General features: G+C 37.2%; 1 protein-coding gene across 3 annotated transcripts in view; it reads right to left on the bottom strand.

Annotated features, from left to right (window-relative positions):
• SIK2 (salt inducible kinase 2) overlaps positions 1 to 18,966 on the bottom strand; it is a 121,191-nt gene that overhangs the window by 35,554 nt on the left and 66,671 nt on the right. For all 3 annotated transcript variants that reach the window (XR_011540844.1, XM_070623090.1, XM_070623091.1), the window contains exon 4: positions 6,834 to 6,995. Coding sequence is in view for 2 of the 3 variants with exons in the window: in XM_070623090.1 (XP_070479191.1) it covers positions 6,834 to 6,995 (162 nt within the window). In the remaining variant the exon portion in view is untranslated. The remainder of the gene's footprint in view (positions 1 to 6,833; positions 6,996 to 18,966) is intronic.

Below are 18,966 nucleotides of genomic sequence, written 5' to 3'. Positions count from 1 at the left end.
ACCTGGGGAATCTGCTAAAATGCAGATTCTGATTCAGCACATCTAGGGTTGGGCTTGAGATTGCGTATTTCTAACAAGCTTCAAAGTAATGCTCATGCTGCTGGTCCCGAGACCACTCTTTTGAGTAGCCAGGAAATCAAGACTAAAACAGAGGTTGTGAAAAAGACATAGAAAATCTTAACACAGTTTGTCACTGTTTATTGTTGAAAAATGATTATAATTACTAAATACTTTCAGGATTTCAACTTAAATGACATAAAAACTAAATAGAAGAAGTCATTAGGTAAACTAAGTCATTTTTTAAAAAAGAAAAAAGCAGACAAAACATTGGAAACCAGTCTTCAAGCTAAGAAAAAGTAAACGATTTCCATGAATCAACACAACCAAGGCAATTTTTAATCTCCAGCAGTGTGTTATAATGTCTAATTTATAATTTAAAAAATCCTCCTACAGAGCAGCAGATGGCTTTAGGGTTAAATTTATCTTCACTTCTAAAATTACCAGTAGAATTCAGATATCCAGTCTCACTGAAGAGTCACACATCTTTTGTAATTATTATCACAGGAGCGAAGAAGACAATTATGAGGAAATGAAAGCTGACAAACGAAAGGTAGGAGAGCAGGAGAGACAGGGCTGACCCAGTGCACAAACTGAACACCAGCCACGGCTGACGTCAGTGCTTACTCTGTTGCCCACCGGTGAGAAAAGGCCAGCTGCATAGTTCCCTCCAGACACCAGTCACTCCCTCCCTACCTGACAGCAGGGCACAAGAGCAATCATCACAGCTGAGACGAAATGTGATCCTCTGACCAGTGCGAGACATCTGTTTGTCTATGAGAGTTCCGTGAGCTAAGGAGCAAAAAGTGATCTTCCTCAGCCCAAAATGGAATGGGGAGAGGGGAGGAAGATAAAGAAGTGAAAAGCAAAACAAATCGAAACAAAACCCTCTGAGCTGTCTTCCATATTCCAGGCTTAACGCGCTGCTAGTGCTAAGTAGGCTTGAGGGATAAAGACAAGGTCTCATTGTGCTTGCTCCTGCAAAGCTCTTTTTACATTTTGCATAATACGAGTGGCAGGAGGATAACAAATGGAAGACTTCTAATAAATATTTTACCAATAAAACCTGTCTCAGTCTCCCCTACCCTTGTTTGGCTTCAGGGCGCAAAACTGGAATGCCACATAAAGAAGCCCTGTCTCAAGGTCTTCCAGTAAGCAGGCAGGTTATTAGAAGCAATAATGAGAGATGATGGGCCACGCAGAGATTGTGGGCCAATCCAGAGAGGAAGCCTTCCTCTTGGGTTAAAGACAAGTGACTTGTGATGCACACGTCAGATTAAGTAGGCTCATTACACGTTACTAATTAGATTTAAGGTCCCTCTCCGAAAAAAAAAATAATTTGCATCAAGCAGAGACAATTCAGAATACAAATGATAAATTATCGTTCTGCTGAGATTTATATTAATAAGGCTTTAAGGCCTTGGTAATTAAAGACAAAAACATGCTGAGGGGGGTTAAATGGCTATCAACATTTTCAGAATTTGTTTTCACATGGAATCAATTATACATTGAATATAAATAATAGCTACCATTTATTGAATGTTTACATGGTGCCAGGAATTTTAATTAACTATTTATTTAACAAACAAATAGCACTAACCACGTACCAGGTACTGTTCTAAGTACTTTGCAAATATTAACTAGTAACTACTATGAGATATGAACTTTTATCATTCTCTCTTTACAGATAAAGAAACTAAGGACAGAGAGGTTAGGGAACGTGTCCAAGGTCACACAGTAAATGGTAGAGCCAGTATTCAACCCCAAGTAGCCTGGCTCTAGAGCCCAGACTCTTACCTACCACCCTCCTTGTCTCCAACATTACTGCTAATTCCTACAACGTTCCAGATTAATCTGTTTAATAGATGTGGAAACTTAGGCTCAGTGACGTTAAATAATCAGCCCAAGGTCACCCGGCTGCTAAGTGGCACAGCCAGAATTTGCACCAGCACTGTCTGATATCAAACTCCACATTCTTTACGTGAAGCCTTGTTTGAACTGTGATATCTTCTGAAAACTTCCTCCAAGTAATTCATACATTTTTATCCTTATCTAAGTATTTATTATAAACGTTTTAGATTAGGAAAGTTGAAGAATAAAACTAAATGTCCTTCATCTATTTATTCTCAACTTAATGCCTGAATAGTCATAGCCAAAATAGCTAGGAGGAAATAGTTCTGCAATTACTAAAACGAATGAAAGCCAGTATTTCTTTGCATTCTGCCTCTTACTCTGAATGTCCTAACACTCCTATTTTGCAAAGGCTGGAGGTCTCCTAATTGAAGCAATGAGCACACACAGGTGTGGGTGAACCCACGGGTTCATCGGTGTCTGAAGTGTACTCATTGGAGGAACATAAATTAGAAGCTAATTTCAAAGACATCTTTCTGTACTTATTAAAATGAAGCATGTCTGATACTTCTATTCCATCTTCTGTCTTACAGAGACAAATATTTTAATTTAAACCTAGTTTTGACTTGCGCTTCTCTTCAATTTCAACATACAAGATGGCTAAAGCAGTTCATTTATTCAGCTCATTTAGCAATTAAAGAAATCTTCTCAAGTAGAATAAACAGAGAAAGTATAATTTGAGGGAATAATTTTCTATTTTATTCTGGGTTCTTGCAATTTCTCCATGGAGTCCCCTCTTTCCTACATGTGTTAGATTTCTTTAAAATTCAAGAATTTTCAGAGATCAGAAGATGATGTTTTTAAAGGGAAGCAGGGCCATAAAAACATTATAAAATCTATGGATAAAAATAAATATCCTGGAGGGGGCTGGCCCTGTGGCATAGTGGTTAAGTTTGGCATGCTCTGCTTTGGGAGCCCAGGTTTGCAGGTTTGGATCCCAAGCACAGACCTACACCACTCATCAGCCATGCTGTGGTGGCGACCCATATATAAAGTGGAGGAAGACAGGCATAGCTGTTAGCTCAGAGCTAATCTTCCTCAAGCAAAAAAAAAAAAAAAAAAGAGGAAGATGCTAGCTCAGGGCTAATCTTCCTCAGAAATAAACAAACAAATAAATATCCTGGAGAAATGCTTTAACAGCACTGGAACACATCTAAACTTTTGACAGCATGTGGAATCCTTCACGATCTGGCTCTGTCTACCTGTCCAGGCTCTTTTCCTATCATTCCTCACCAGCACTCAGGTTCCACTAGCTCTGGTCTGTAGTTTCCCTACATGCTTTGAGTTCTCTGCCTGCCTGCCCTTGCACATGCTGATCCATCTGCTTGGAGCTGCCATCCCTACCTCGCCCCCTCGACACACTCTCTCCCCCATCCTACCACAAATGCCTTCTTCTTAATCAAGTCTTAGCTAATAACTTCCCTGATTCTTCCAGGCAGAGTTAGTCTTTCTCCTAGCCTCATGGCCTTAACAACAATTACTTTTTGTGTTATATTTATAGAAACTAGACCTATTAAAGGTCTGATTCTAGATTAATTTCTTGAGGTGAGAGCAGAGTTGAGTTTTTTGCATTGCTGTTGTTTTTGTCTTGAAATATCTGAATCTCCTGGACTTAGCTCAGGAGCATAGTAGATGCTTAATAAATATTTACTAAAATTTGGGCTAAATGGTGGTGAGGATGACAAGAGAAAAAAAATGTGGGCAAGAAGATATTTAAGTGCTTAAATATACTGTGTGTGTGTGTGTGTGCATGTGTGTCTCCACTTGTGAGGTATGGAATCAAGGACAGTAAGTATAGAATGATGGGACCCAAAATTCAAGCAGTGAGAAGCCCTTAGGAATAACTGACAACGTGAGGAACCTCCCACACCATGTACTGGAAGCACAGGTGCTGCGGTCCCAGAGGCCCAGGTGTGGATGCCAGCTGCTACTTATCACCTGAGTCACCTTAGCACGTTACTGACTCTCTTTGTGTCTCAGCTCTCTCATCGAAAAACCGGCAAGAGCTCTGCAGCTCCGAGGGGTGCTGCGAAGATTAAATGACACAGGTCCCTAGCAGAGTAGCTGAAAACAGTGAAGGCTCGATAAATGTTAGCTGTCACACTAGCTTAACCAGAGAGAACAACTTTAGGTCTCTGACACTTTACCTGTCTTCTAGATAAAAATTAGAAGGCCTTCAAGTTTAGATATTCAAAAACAAAAATAAAAACAGGAACAAACAAAAAACTAGATATCACATAATGACATTAGAAATACTGAGTTTACCTACCTATATTACAGGCAGAATTATAGTAGGCATATTATAGCCAGGCAAAACTCGGTAATAACCTTAAAGGAATATTCTGTATATTCTGTTTGCAGGTTTCTTGCCGTTCTACTTTGACATTTTCTTTTGAGATGTCAGTGAGAGATGTAATTCCTATAGCATATGACTCACACGTCTAACCTTTCTCCTTCCAGAACTCCTTTGACAAATTGTTTTTGTGAATTTTTTGTTTCAGTGATAAAGGAATATAAAGCTGAAGCAGGGGTTTCCCCCTTCTTAACTATTATACAGTTAAGGACTTCAAAAAACAAGAGTCTTCTCTGAAGAGGTCATTTTAGAGAAGCTGATGCATTCAAGGAGAGGTAAACAAAAAGTTCCAATGACGAGCACTACAGAAGGCTGGCAGAAAGGAGGGAAATGAATGAGACCAAATGGAAGGCCAAAAGAAGGAAAAAAAACCCAAATGGGAGAAGTGAGCACACATAAGAAACTACAAAACACTAACTAACACTGTGGATTGCATTTCTCAAAACAAAAATGACAAATCAATAGAAATTTTTATATATATAACGGGAATGTAACAACTTACAAAACTGTCTTATTCAGGTAATCCCATTAGAAAAAAAAATAGACTACAGAAGGGAAAATCCATTACCTCCCTGAAACATATATAACATTGGCATTTAAAATTAATTATTAAAAAAATAATAAAATAAAATAATTAAAATTAAAGTCAAAGTTAAGTAGAAATTAATTATTTGCCTTTCCCCAAATGCCCAAGGCAAAAACTAATAGGAAATGGCACAGAAATAAATCAGTTAAATGCACAAATCAGAGGCTTTAACTTAAATTTTACACCACAGTGCAGCAAACCAAGGCAGTTGCTTTCTCCCCAAACTTAGTGAGTCCAGTGAGTATCCACACTAGCTAATCAACTAATAATTTCTTGGTCTGCTCCTCTCATCTAGACGTCTCTCTTCCTCCTTAACAATCCTAGAATACAACACCTCCACCTGCAACTTTGCTCAGCTTTTGCTTCTTAAACACCCTAACTGAAATCAATCTCCCTCCCACTCCTACAACCTCTACTGCTGCTACTCCAGTTCAGACCCATATTTTCTTACTTGGACTACTGCATTAGATTCCTTATTAATCTTCCTGTCTTCAGGAAGATTCAATATTTTTTGTTTGTTTTTTTTTTGAGGAAGATTAGCCCTGAGCTAACATCCACCACCAATCCTCCCCTTTTTGCTGAGGAAGACTGGCCCTGAGCTAACATCTGTGCCCCTCTTCCTCTACTTTATACGTGGGACGCCTGCCACAGCATGGCTTGACAAGCGGTGCCATGTCCGCACCTGGGATCCAAACCAGTGAACCCTGGGCCACCGAAGAGGAAAGTGCGAACTTAACCGCTGTGCCACTGGGCTGGCCCCATCTTCAATCTTATCTACATCTTCCACCTATCTTCACTCTGCTGCCAGAGAGACATCTTTCTAACACGCAAATCTAATAATGTTAACCCAGTCCCACGTTACCCACTCCCCACCATAAAATTTTCAATAGGTTACACTCCCTATTGCCCATAAGAAACTCTGTTGTCAATGTCCCAGGCCTACGGATTTTACATTTCACCAGTATTGAGCTATAGTTCCCCACCTTCCAAACTCTTCCTCTCTTATACCTGTGGTATTTACACAGTCTGCCTGCCTGTCTGCAAAATAATACTTCTGTATATCTTCCTGGCAAGCTTCTGACCCATCTCTCAAGCCTGAGTTCAAACAGTTCGTTCTCTATGAAGCTTCCTTGACTCCTCAGGTAGAATGATGATCCTTCACCTCTATTCCTACTGCAGTTTGTACAAATATTTTTGGGTAACTATCATATTGTATTTTACTTATTCTTACCATTCCACTAGACTTTTAAGATTAGAGGAAATGACTTCTTGATTTGTATCCCCAGTATCTAGCGTAGCAGAGTACCTGACACGTAAATATTTGCTGAATGAGAGTTTTGACCATGTGGATAAAGAAACTTGGAATATAAAATACAAAAGCTTTTACAATTGTGAAAAGGGTAGCAGGAAAGCTAGCAACACAATCTCTACCCTAGTCTCCATGTCATAAATCCAAACCCTATAGTATCAGAGGCAGGCAAGGTGCTTTTGTGTCCAAATATTTCTCATTCTGCTTCCATCACCTCCTTGGTCTTTTTTCTGTCTGTAACCTCTCTATAGCCACCAGGCATAATTAGGCGAGCAGGGTACAGCACCAGCAACCCACACTGCTCCTCTAGCCCTGTCAGTGCCTCCACTCACTCACACACGCAGACAAATGCACCTCCTCCAGCAGAGTGCCACAAACAGACCTGGACACAAATCAGACCTCAGTTATAGTCCTGCCACTGTGGATATTAATAATGAACTTATTTCCCTTACTTTTCATTACACATAGAACTAAGGAAATGAAGAAAAGAAAAGAAAAGAAAGCTTAATGTCGTCGGTAGAAATGCTCCTGAATCTCTGCCTGCAGGTCTGTTTCCGCTCACACCGAGTGCGATGGCTCACATCCGATCACATTAGAGCCAGCTGCGTCCCAGTTACCTGCTATTTTGATATTCATGTTGTTATCCAGCAGGAGATTTTCAGCCTTGAGGTCACGGTGCACAATCTTCCGACCATGACAATAATCAACAGCTGACAGGATTTGCCAGAATTTGCGCCTGGCCTCAGACTCGTTTAACCGGCCATGATTAGCAAGGTAGTCTGTAAAAGAAGAGCGAATTCAGAATTATTCACCAAAAAACCCAAAAAGAACCCCGCTATTAGTATTCAGGATTTTTTTCCTCAAAAAGCTTTTATAATAAATAAGAGTTGGCGTTCAAGTAACATGCTGTTTTCCAAGTTCCTTGCTTTGAGAAAAGTAATTCCAACCATATTTCACTGGAATCCAGATAAATGAAGAGAACCTAAGACCAGACAACAGTAAGTGGCATAATGTTTACAATACAACTCAAGATGCTCTTTTATGCCTAAGCACCCCCTTTGTTCTTGTGTTGAAAAATTTATTGACTATTTTTCCTAACCACATTTTAAAAATAAAATTTACGTAAAACAAAGAATATGAATCAATTCTCTGACACTCCATCAGACGAGGGATATCTTTCTTTTAAACAATCATTTCATGCAGTTATTATACAAATCACTGTAATGTGAGATACAGCCGTCCCTGGCAGTAGTTTACATAATTCACACCCTGTTCTCCTGTTCAATGGAGCAATGCTGATCTACCCAAGAATATGCAGACGCGTTCTCTAAACCAAACACTGTCATGACAGCCATACTCTCTCAACAAATACACTTTGCAAGGTATGTTAGCTCTCTTTGTGTAATTTATAATCTATTAAAACAGTTTACCTGAAAATTAATTCTGCAGATACCTTCACTAAAGTTTTCTGAGGCGAGGGGCCATATCATTCTCTTCTGTACTTCCCACATTGCATAGAACAATGCACAAAATGTCTCAGGTACAGTATTTATTAAATACCTAGCTGATTAAGGTCTTATCATGGATGGTATCATGAACCTTTCCATCAGCAGTATTATAAAAATGTGAAGTAGTGTTATACTCTACATGTCATAGGCTTTAAATTTAAGCACACATTTTGTATATTCTTCCACATCTGCCATTATCACAAACTGAGGTGATTAGCTCGTCACAGCTTCCCCTTGTGTTCACAGAGCCCACACAGTTGCCATCCATAATTCTGAAGGGGAAAAACGGATCAGTGAAGAACAAACATGTAGAATTTTCAGTCAAAACATCCAAACTATCATCAGAGTGACTATGTCTAAGTAAACCAGCAAGTGGACAACGTGCTCTCTACTCAGAAGAGTAAACCTGAGCCTAATTTCTATACTGTGTGAGCTAGGAAATCCATAATAAAGGGTTGGACCCTTGGGCAAAGACAAGTTACTGAGAGGAACGCAGCATGTTTTCTGTAAGGGATTATCTTTTGGCTAGTTAGTAATATCTTTCCTAAGATTCCACACCAAAGACAATTTTTTCATAGACAAATGATCAACTTCTCCAGATAGACAAAATTTCTTTCTGGTGAAAATGCCGAGTTAAGGTGGGTCAATGGAAAAGACTTTTGAGATTTTGGCAACACAGAGAAGCCTAAGAGATCCAACGTAAACAAGCACAAGCTAATATGCACGGAAAAAGAACCCAAACTGTCGCCTACAAAATGAGTCCTGGGAAGCACAACGGAATCCACAGTAAGGGATTGTTTTTGGAAGTGATCACTCCAAACTAGCACTACCACAGCCAAGGGGGAAGAAAAGCCTTGAGGCCGGGCAGCAAGGGTACTGTCTGAAAAGCAAAGGTGTGGGATATCGGAACCTAAAACTACCATGGAAAGCCACTGTCATCACAGCAACAAATATTTAACACACTAAAGAAAAATGACAACATCCATATTCCAGAGATGAAGAGATCAACTCTTTAAAAAGGTGCTTTTTTTCACTCATTAAGTGAAAATTTCAGCAAGTATTCTATCATATCTATGATCTCCCCCATTCTTTATGATTTCTGCAGTGTAGGCATCCCTGAAAACTACCATTCGCTGGGAAACCAGTAAAAGAAGTTACTGAGGCAAAAACCCGTGGCTGCAGATAACACCAGTTTAGGCATCCATCATCCCCTGTGAGGGGCACTGTCATCAATTCAAGCTCGAGTTAATGCACATGGTCCTTAAGATAACATGTAAAAAGCACACTCACCTTCCACATTAAAAACTCGACTTAATTACGGTTACAGAACAAACTTATGAGTGTAACAGCACTTCTCTATACTAACTGCCTATGTGGGTTTTTTTAACGAATGGATCCAGTTTAAAAAAAAATTCTTTTTCCCTATGTTTATATTTGTTTTGATTGTTAAGTGAAATGTAATTTTATGTTTGTTGACTTTAATGACAAAACTTTGGAGGTTATATTTTGTATGTCCTTCCTGCCCATTTTGCTTTTATGGTAATTGATTTTTATTGTATTTTACAAAAATCATGGTCTATGACAGATTGGACAATTTAAAAAATTGATCTTTCAATACTGATAATTTGAGAAATACTGGTACAGACAAGTAAACAGGCAATTAGAATACACTGTGATAAAGGCTAGCACAGGAATAAATATATCCTAATAAATATTTTTGAGGATTTAAAAAAATTTCCTATCTTTTTATTATGAAAATTTCAAACATACATGAAAGTAGAGAAAATAGTATAATGAATCTCCAAGACTTAAGAGTTATCAACATTTTGCCATACTTGCTTCGTTTATCCTTTTTTTCTTTTTCTTTTTTGGCTGTAGTAACCCTAAAGTAAATCTTGGCCTCATTTTGTTTCACCCTAAATACTTTTGTATGTATCTCTGGAAAAAAAAAAAAAGACATTTGCTTACATAACCACAATCCCGTTATCAGACCTAACAAAATTAACAATTCCTTGATATCATCTAATATGCAGTCTGAATTCAAACCTCCTCAGTTGGCTTAGTTGACTCAGGATTCAAACAAGATGTACATCTTGTATTTGCTTATTTTGTCTTTGGAGTCCTTTTATTCTGGAACAGTCCCCTTGCCCTCTCCCCTTTTTCTCATACTACTGACTTGAAGAAACTGGGCTGGTCATCCTACATTCTTGGTGTTGTCCCTTGCTTCCTCAGGATATTGTTTAACTTAGTCTTCTATCTCTTATATTTCCTATAATTTGGAATTCAAGTATAAAGAACAGAATAGATTCAGGTTTAAGTTTTTGGAGGATGACAAGAGTATGTCATAGGTGCATCTACTTAGAGGAATATAACATTTGCTTCTCCCGCCTTTAGGAGTACTGAGATTGATCAACGAGTCTGGGGGTGATAGCTTGAGCCTTCAATTAAATCACTCTTTCTCCTAATATCATGGTTCTCAATTTCCAGAGTACATCTTCTAAGACTTGTTAAAATAGATTACTGGCATCTATCTCCAGAGTTTCTGATATAGTAGGTGTTGGAAAGGGCCCAAGAATTTATATATTTTTTAGAAGTATCCAGGTGATGCTAGAACAGGGACCACACTTTGAGAAACACAGCACTAATTTTAGTATGCATTGGTGGTTGTATCTTAATCAATTACTTCATAGGGGTTGCAAAATTGTGATTTTCTAATTTTTTTATTCCTGCCACATAAATTAAATGAAACTATTCTGTTGTCAATTAGGGCTATTTAGTTATCCTGAAATACAACGAAAATAGGTCAGGAAGGCTGAATGCTTAATTCTTCCTCTGTGAGTACCAATTTTCAGAGTAATGGGTTGGGGCACACTAGCTACCCCCAATGATAACTATTAAGATTTGTGTGTTTAATTTTTTTTAGCTTTCTTTTTCTCCTATTTTTTTTTTAGCTTTCTTTTATGATTCTCTTAAGTATCATAATGAATGCATGGATTTTTATGTTTAATTTGTTTCAATCACTACAGTCATTCATTCTTCTTCTTTTTTTTTTTTTGGAAGATTAGCCCTGAGCTAACATCTGTCGCCAATCCTCCTCTTTTTGCTGAGGAAGACTGGCCCTGCCCTCACATCCATGGCCATCTTCCTCTACTTCATATGTGGGATGCCTGCCACAGCATGGCTTGAGAAGTGGTGCATAGGTCAGCACCTGGGATCTGAATTGGCGAACCCCGGGCCAAGGAAGCAGAGTGTGCGAACTTAACCACTGCACTACTGGGCCAGCCCCTCATTATTCTTTTTGATGCTCAAATTTTCCCATCCTTGACCAATGGGAACCCCTTTATACGCTTTTTTGTTTTTTAACATGACCACAGAAGTATTCACTATCTTTTGCCTTCTGGCATAATAAAAATGTCTCATAGGGGCTGGCCTGGTGGTGTAGTGGTTGAGTTCATGTGCTCTGCTTTAGTGGCCCACGGTTCATGGTTTGGATCCCAGGTGTGGATTTATACATTGCTCATCAAGCCATGCTGTGGTGGTGTCCCATATACAAAGCAGAGGAAGACTGGCGCAGATGTTAGCTCAGGGACAATCTTCCTCACCAAAAAAAAAAAAAAAAAAAAAAAAAGTCTCATAGTTCCTGCCCCAAATCTGGAATCAGTCACTTTTCCAAGAAGCCTTGGTTCTTTTTATTGGGGAATGGTATCTGGACGCTCAGGGTGCTTTTTACTGCTGGGTTGGCGCTGTTTCTAACTCTTCTCAGGGACAGAGCTAGGAAACAAGTACTTTTAAAAAGAAAAAAAATGAGTTCATTCCATTTCAAATTTAACATTATAGGAATTACTTTTCTTTGATTTTTACATTTGTCTTTCTTTTTCTGTTACATAAAAGATCTTGGTTCTTAATAGTAACATAAATTAATTGTTTTATCCTATAATACACATGAAATAGTTTCAAAATAGCTGTACTAATATTACTACCAACAATAAAATTACTGGATGAAGTTTAAAAGTTAATATTTCTTTGCATGTCTTTTTATCTTGAGATTATATTGCCCTAAGAATGTACAGTCAAAATACTATGTTAAAGTTACTTGAAAAGCTATCTCTGTGCTCTGTCTTGCCAACACGATATGAAGACAGCATGTTTATGTGTTGTTTTCAAATATTAGGGATTATTTTTTTCTCCTATTTGATTTAACTTTATTTTTGGAATATGTAAAACACTTACCTGATGTTTAATATGATGCCAAAGTTAAAACTATGTAACAGGATATAGTCTGAGAAGTCTTGCTTTCATCCCTGTTCCCTTCCTCTGCCTATAGGTAACTGTTTTTATCAACTTTTGATTTATCCTTTCTGTGTTTCATATTACATGTGAAAATACGTATACATAACTGCATTCTCCCCACTTCTTACACAAAAACATTTATTCTTTTTTTTTTCCCCACTTCACAGCAGTACACAGAAATCTTCCATGATGTAAATTCCTTTTACATCATTGTAGATACTTTTAGTATTTAATAGTATGGTGCTAAGAATGAATGTTCAGGAGCCAGGCTGCCTGGGTTCAAATTCTATCTTCACATTTGCTAACTATGTGACCTTGAGAAAATTACTTAACCTCCCCAAACCTCCATTTGCTAATCCAAAAATGGGGATAATAGACTCCACCTCACACCGTTATGTGAAGATTAAATGGAAAAAAGCAATTAAAAAAGACAAAAATCTCTTCATAGTACCTGACACATGTAAGTGCTCAAAAATGTGAGCTGCTATTATTTAACTATGATTATTACTATTGTTGTTATATTACCAGGGGTTGACTCAGGCTACCTTCCCTTCCTAACTACAATCTACTCATTAGCCCTTTATGATATGGCTTCTACGTTTCACACTCCATTGACATTGCTTTAAAGTCAACGACAACTTCCCTAGGCTAAAGCCAATTACCTTTTCTTAGTTCTCATCGTTTATTACCTTTCAATCATATTTTACACTGAATTGGTTTCCAAAATAAATCTCTCTCCCTATTGATTCTGTATTTATCTGATTTTCCTCCATCTCTTTTACTGATTGCTCTTCTTTCTCTTCTAACCACATAAACCTCCTTCAGTCTAGCTCTGGCCCCTGCCTTTCTTTTTCTGTACTCCTTCCCTCATAGAATTAATCTTAACTATCACCTTCTTGTGGATAACCTGCAAGCTGCTTCATTCTTAGCTGGATTATGTTAGTCCTCTTTCAGATTCTTCTCACTGAGTGTCAGTCTCAGGGGCGCCCCTTTAGTCACTCCAGTCAAGGTAAGTCTTAACACTGTGGCCTGGAACCTTCTGCTCACAGATTTCATTGAGAGTCTAATGAAAATTATACTTGTATGCAAAGACACACATAAAATTTTATATGTAACTTCAGGGGAGTTTCTAAAATCTTAGGTTTAATCAAGGTTAGGAAACTCTGCCTTGGGGATTTACTTCATTGATTAGAATTTTTATAAAATTAACCTCCAAATTTGCCAAACACATTTGACCTTTCCACAGTTACTCCATTGTATATCTACATAGAATTTCTTTCTGCTACTGCAGTGTTATCAAGACTGAGCTCATCTCTCCTTTTTTAAACTTCATTACCACCTTCTAAGTCCCTATAACTATCATCTTACAGTCATTTGACCTCAAAAATTCAAGAGTCATCTTCTACCAACCCCTAAATTAAGTAGAGCTGAAGCCCCAATAAGTAGGTTTCAAGTTATATAGATTTAAGCTTTATATAATTAATCAGTGTTTTCACTCTGCATTTACAGATAACAAGTCTAGATTTCATAGCACAGTGCCTGACACATAATAAATGCTGATAAATGTTAGCTACTATCATCATCATCATCACCACCAACCAGCACCTAGTGGCATCCTTTCTCTTCCCCCAGGGATAAGGGGCAGCTTTCCCAGCATCTTATCAAAGTAGAGAAACCCATCCCTTAAGTTTCAGGGATGTCAGAATTTTTGAATGACTACCTTTAAGCTTAATATTGTTCAGTCAGAAATTATCAGCATCCCTTAAAGTTGGAGCTGAATAACAGTCCAAAAAGATTAATAATTTATGCAATTAAATATTTAATGTTATGTTAAAAGGATTTAATTTGTAATTTCATCAATTTGTAATTTGGGAGTAAAGCAAAAAGGCTGATGCCAAGTTAATATTTTATGCTTAAATAGCTTACAAAAAAAACACCCCACTTCAGATAATTAAATCTTGGTTGGAGATCCCTAACCCACAAATCTGCAAAGACTTTACATTTCTAATTACTAAACTTGAAGAGAAATAATGTTTTCAGGAGTATGACCACTATGAACACTGAGGTTCCGATAAAGGAATCAAAATTGGTTCATTTGTTCTCTTCAAATTATTTTGAAGATCCATTATTTTCAATCCCCATATTCAAATCTCCACTCATCTTTTTCTCTAACATTTCCTTCCTCTAATCAGTACAAAATGTTACTGTAAAATAAAACTCTCTTACTGTAGATCAGGACTCTGGTCTTTGTAACTTAGATTGTGCTGATTCTAACCAATCAATCTTGGATAAAATATAACTAAGAAAGGAAGGCCCAATAAATAAAGTAAAAACCTGAAAACAATTTTTAGCACATTAATATATGTACCACCTTACAGTGTGAACACTAATAGAAAATGGATTAGGTTACCCTAATTTTAAGTATTAGATTACAACATTACTTATAGTACTAAATTACATTAAACTTCTAACCTTGAGACACATTTATGAATATGAAACTATAAATTTTAAAACATTTTCCTTTTTTCTATTTGTTTTTCTAAGTATATAATCATATCAAATTGCGTCTTTGACAAAAATTAAAGGAAATTGTTGCTCGTGGTATACTCTGGCAATTTAATTGTGCTTTCAGCAATTTCCCTACATTGGACTGTTTGCATCTGTTAGACTCTGAATTAGTTCTTCAAGCTTCGTGAAACTACTGAAGCAAACCATAGTCTTCTGAGAAGATGAGTTTTCAGTTATATAAAGTTTTAAAGATTATTTATAATCAACTTTTGTGACTATATGTTCAAGTTTTCAGCAACAAATAAAAGTATATATGGTCAAATTTTCTAAAATTATTTATAACCCCCACATAGAAGCCAACAGATTGCAATATCTGATGACAGTAACAGATATCAAATAAAGAGATGAGTTAAAAAAATTTTCATATCTTTAATAAAACATCTAAGTAAAATAAATTTCTGATCTCTTTGTACCTAGTGAGATTTCAAAATATAGTGGAAGTGAGTTCTGGAGTCAGAAAAGCCTGATTTTGAATGCTGTTTCTATTTCTCACTGCTATGTGACCTTGGACAAGTTATTTAGGCCCTTGGCTACTCTGATTTCTCAGTAAGAAACCCCAAGTTTTGTTCTTTGTAAGAGGGTCCTACCTTAAACTGTTCCAGACATGGATCCTAACTTGATAGCAAAAAACCTTCAAGACTTTTATTTCTACTTCTATCCTATTGGCTTCTGTCCATATACAGCAATTTCTTTATCCTGTTGCATGAAAATATCATGCTGTCTGCAGTGTCTAACAAGAGTCTAGTAGTTAACAACACAAAATATGCATTAGAAAAAAACTTTTATTTCCAATTTTGAAGTATTTAATAGGGCAAATCAAGCAAGAAGGCTTGTAAAAATAAACATGTACAAAGAATATGATTTTTGGCCCAGGTTCCATGTATGTGTACAGATCTTAAGAACACACACACACCCCCCTCTCAGCTTTGAACCAGAATAAAATCAATTACAAAAGAATAATGAGCACGGTACCAAACGACTACTTGGGCCCTCAATTGTACTGATTCCCTTCAGGTCAATCTCAAAGCACAATGCTTTCTTCCTCATGGAATCAAATTAATGAAGAATGTTAAACTTTCTTGTGAGTTTAAAGTGTAAGTCATTCATTTATCCATTCATTCAACAAATATTTGAGTGACTTCTTTGTGTCAGCCACTATGCTCAGCACTTTGCCCTTATGAAACTTCTATTTGGGTGGAGGAAAGGACAATAAGTAAGTAGACAAGTAAAAGTTGTAACTATGGTGTACCAGAGAACTGGGGTGAGCAGCTGGAAAGTATGAGGGGGAGGCTGCTTTAGATAGGGTGATGGGGAGAGGCCCTTATGAGCAGGTACTATTTCAGCTGGGGAGAGAGGCATTCAAGGAACAGACGTAGCACACTCATGAGACCAAAGGACACCAATGAGGCTAAAGCATAAAGAGCAAGGAAGAGGGGAAGGCAAAGGAAGAAACCGAAGAAGTGGAAGTCAAACTCAGCAAGAATTTAGAAGCCTTAGGAGAGAGTCTACATTTTAAAATACTGGAAAACCATTCAATGGTTTTAAGTAGGTGGGAGACCTGATCTAATTTACATTTTAAAAGCACTTAAAAATAATCTGAAACTGTGAACTCTATGTTAATAAGCTGTACGGTTCCATTAAGCAAAAATTCAAACAAACGATGTAAGCACCCCTATGGGAATGGTCCTGATAGCTGATGAGAGAGCCAGAAGGAAATAAAATTCAGTCCCTAATGCAAACAAATTTACAATACATATGAGAAAAGAAGGCTAAATAATAAAAACTTTAATCATCCCTTTAAGACAATAATAGAAGAGATGTCATGAGGCAATACTGGCTCACAGACATAAGATGAGATACTGTCGGAAACATCCTAAACTCTCCTAATATAATTTCAGAACAATAGCTGGGTTTTCTTACTGATTTTGATACATGTAGTAACATTTCATTAACTGTCTCAGAACTGTTTTTTAGGCAGTAATTAAAAAACAAATTACGTCAACTGAATAGCCTAGGACAGTGCCCAGAGTCCTATTTAATACTATCAGATGATGATGTCATCTTGATGGCATTAAACATTCCAGACAATTCCCTAAATAGGTATGTGCATCTCACCTGTTTTTATCATCTCTACTGGACCTCAAACTCTCTTGTGAATTATTTCTGAGTAATGAATATGACTGGACTGATAAATGAGTCACTCTAAGCTGAACTACTGATGTTGTGTGCTATTTACTCAATTTATGGTAGTGTTATAATAATATTTATAAATGCAATCTGGTCACACTTCTAACACATTCTTTACACAGATAAATACATCCAGATAGCTATTTTGATATGCAATTATTTCTTAAGAAGGAAAGAAATATAGTCCAAAGTACAGACTATGGTTTACCAAACCATGAAATTTTTAGAAATTAGAATTCAAATGTCAAACCTGGAGAATAAGATGCTGACAACAAAGGAAGAAAATCTGTTAATTCTAATATTTTGGTTTCTGTATATATGTAATCTAAAGATATATTTTTAGCAAATACTTGTGATCTAAGACCCTGTTATCATTCACTCATAAATCAAAGGGCAAATATATTTCTCTCATTTTTTCATTGAGTTCTTCAGATGAATTGAGAGTGGAAAACAATGAAGCTAGGCTGGATTGGTTCACTCAGAAATGGGCACAGAGAACTCAAGAGTATAGATTAAGCTGTGCTGAGTAAGAAGAATTTTTCAATGAAGCTCTTGCAATAAAGTTAAACAGCAAATCAAGTGTCCTGGGCAAACATGTTCAGAAAAAGGCAAGCTCCTTACTGTATCAGCCAGTGGCTTAACTATGATGCATATTTCCTGGGGTCCCACATAGAAGTAATAACGACATTGCGAAGTCACTTATGAGAGAGGAGAAAGGATAATAATGAAAGGGAAAGGCTAGCTGGACAAAACAAGAGCCTAGCTATCTGCTCAACTATTTAGAAATCAAATAGGGCAGTTAATTCAGTAACAAACTAACATTACAAGGTTGAAATGTTTCTGTGGTAGATCTTTGTTCCCATTTCTTCACTCCTTCCCTGTAATAGGATTAAATATCCATACCCTCTGTTATGAGACTTTGCAATGACTCCCAGCACAACAGGTGGTGTACATCCTGAACTATTGTTTTTGATCTTGGTCATGGGGAATGTGTGTGGTTTGACTCGGATCTTGTGTTTCTGCCCTCTACCATGAGAATCGCATGCCCCCGGATGAGAGACAAGTGGAGCAGATCTGAACCCAACCTACAGCCTGAAATAGAGCCACCCCAGCTGACCTACAGACAAAAAATATTTGTTGATGTAAAGCACTGAATTGTGGAGTGTTTGTTATGCAACATTATCACAGCAGAAATATGACTGACAAAATTTCCTGAATACTAGAAAAGAGAGGTTTGCTCAACTACAAAATGAACTACAATTGCACAAAGAAATCTGAACATCTCTGCCACACATTTTTGTGATATTTTGTGTTCCTTATTACACATACACTTGTATTATTTTTACATATCTGGAATACATCGTAAGATATCAAAACCAACCTGACTGGCCTTGAAGAACAGCTGGTTGGGAACTGCTCATGTAGACAGTGTTAATTATTGGCTCTATTATGTAAGATGATGTGAAAAAGACTAGTCTGGTTTCCTTTCAGAGGAGGGCACTTGATCACCTTTTCCAAGCCAGTTTACCCATCATTAGCACCTAGACTTAGCCACTGGCTCCTAGTTCCGGGTTCAGTGCTGGGGAAGGAGGAGAATTGATTAGGTACGGTTCTGAAGAACCAATTATGATTCGATTCCAAAGGAAGATAAAACAGACAGAGGGGTTAGTTATAATAACTACTAAGTCCAGGGAGTAATTAAAGAAGATAGCTCCAAAACAACACGGACTACCCTTGAAAACACTGGGCTCTGTTCTCAGCTCTTACACAAATCACTTAATCTTTCTAGGTCTTAGTTTCTAAATATACTTAAATATAATTTAATACACTCAATATAACTTCTAGGTTGCTTTTTAATTCAATATTAACACTTCAATGGATATCAGCTTTGTATAAAAATGCGACTTCAAGTTTCTCCTCGGTTTATTTATTAAAATTTTTCTTATGATAAAATATACGTAACACAATTTCCATCTTAACCATTTTTAACCCTATGGTTTATTTTTATCTCATCTTTTTCCCTATAATTTCTGGTACAAAATCCTTAGGGTACTTATTTTAGGACTGAAGTTAGATGATTGGGGTCTGAAACTACTACTCACTTAGCAATGAGGCTGAAAAGACAGAATCCTGGGTGGAAGAATGATAGCTAGCAGTCATAAGAAACAGATCAAAGCCAACAGATGCACAGGAAAGA

Source organism: Equus przewalskii, chromosome 6 (assembly GCF_037783145.1).
Source record: "Equus przewalskii isolate Varuska chromosome 6, EquPr2, whole genome shotgun sequence".
Classification (NCBI taxonomy): domain Eukaryota; kingdom Metazoa; phylum Chordata; class Mammalia; order Perissodactyla; family Equidae; genus Equus; species Equus przewalskii.
Note: the sequence above shows the minus strand (reverse complement) of the source record. Positions and strands in the feature narration are given on the sequence as shown.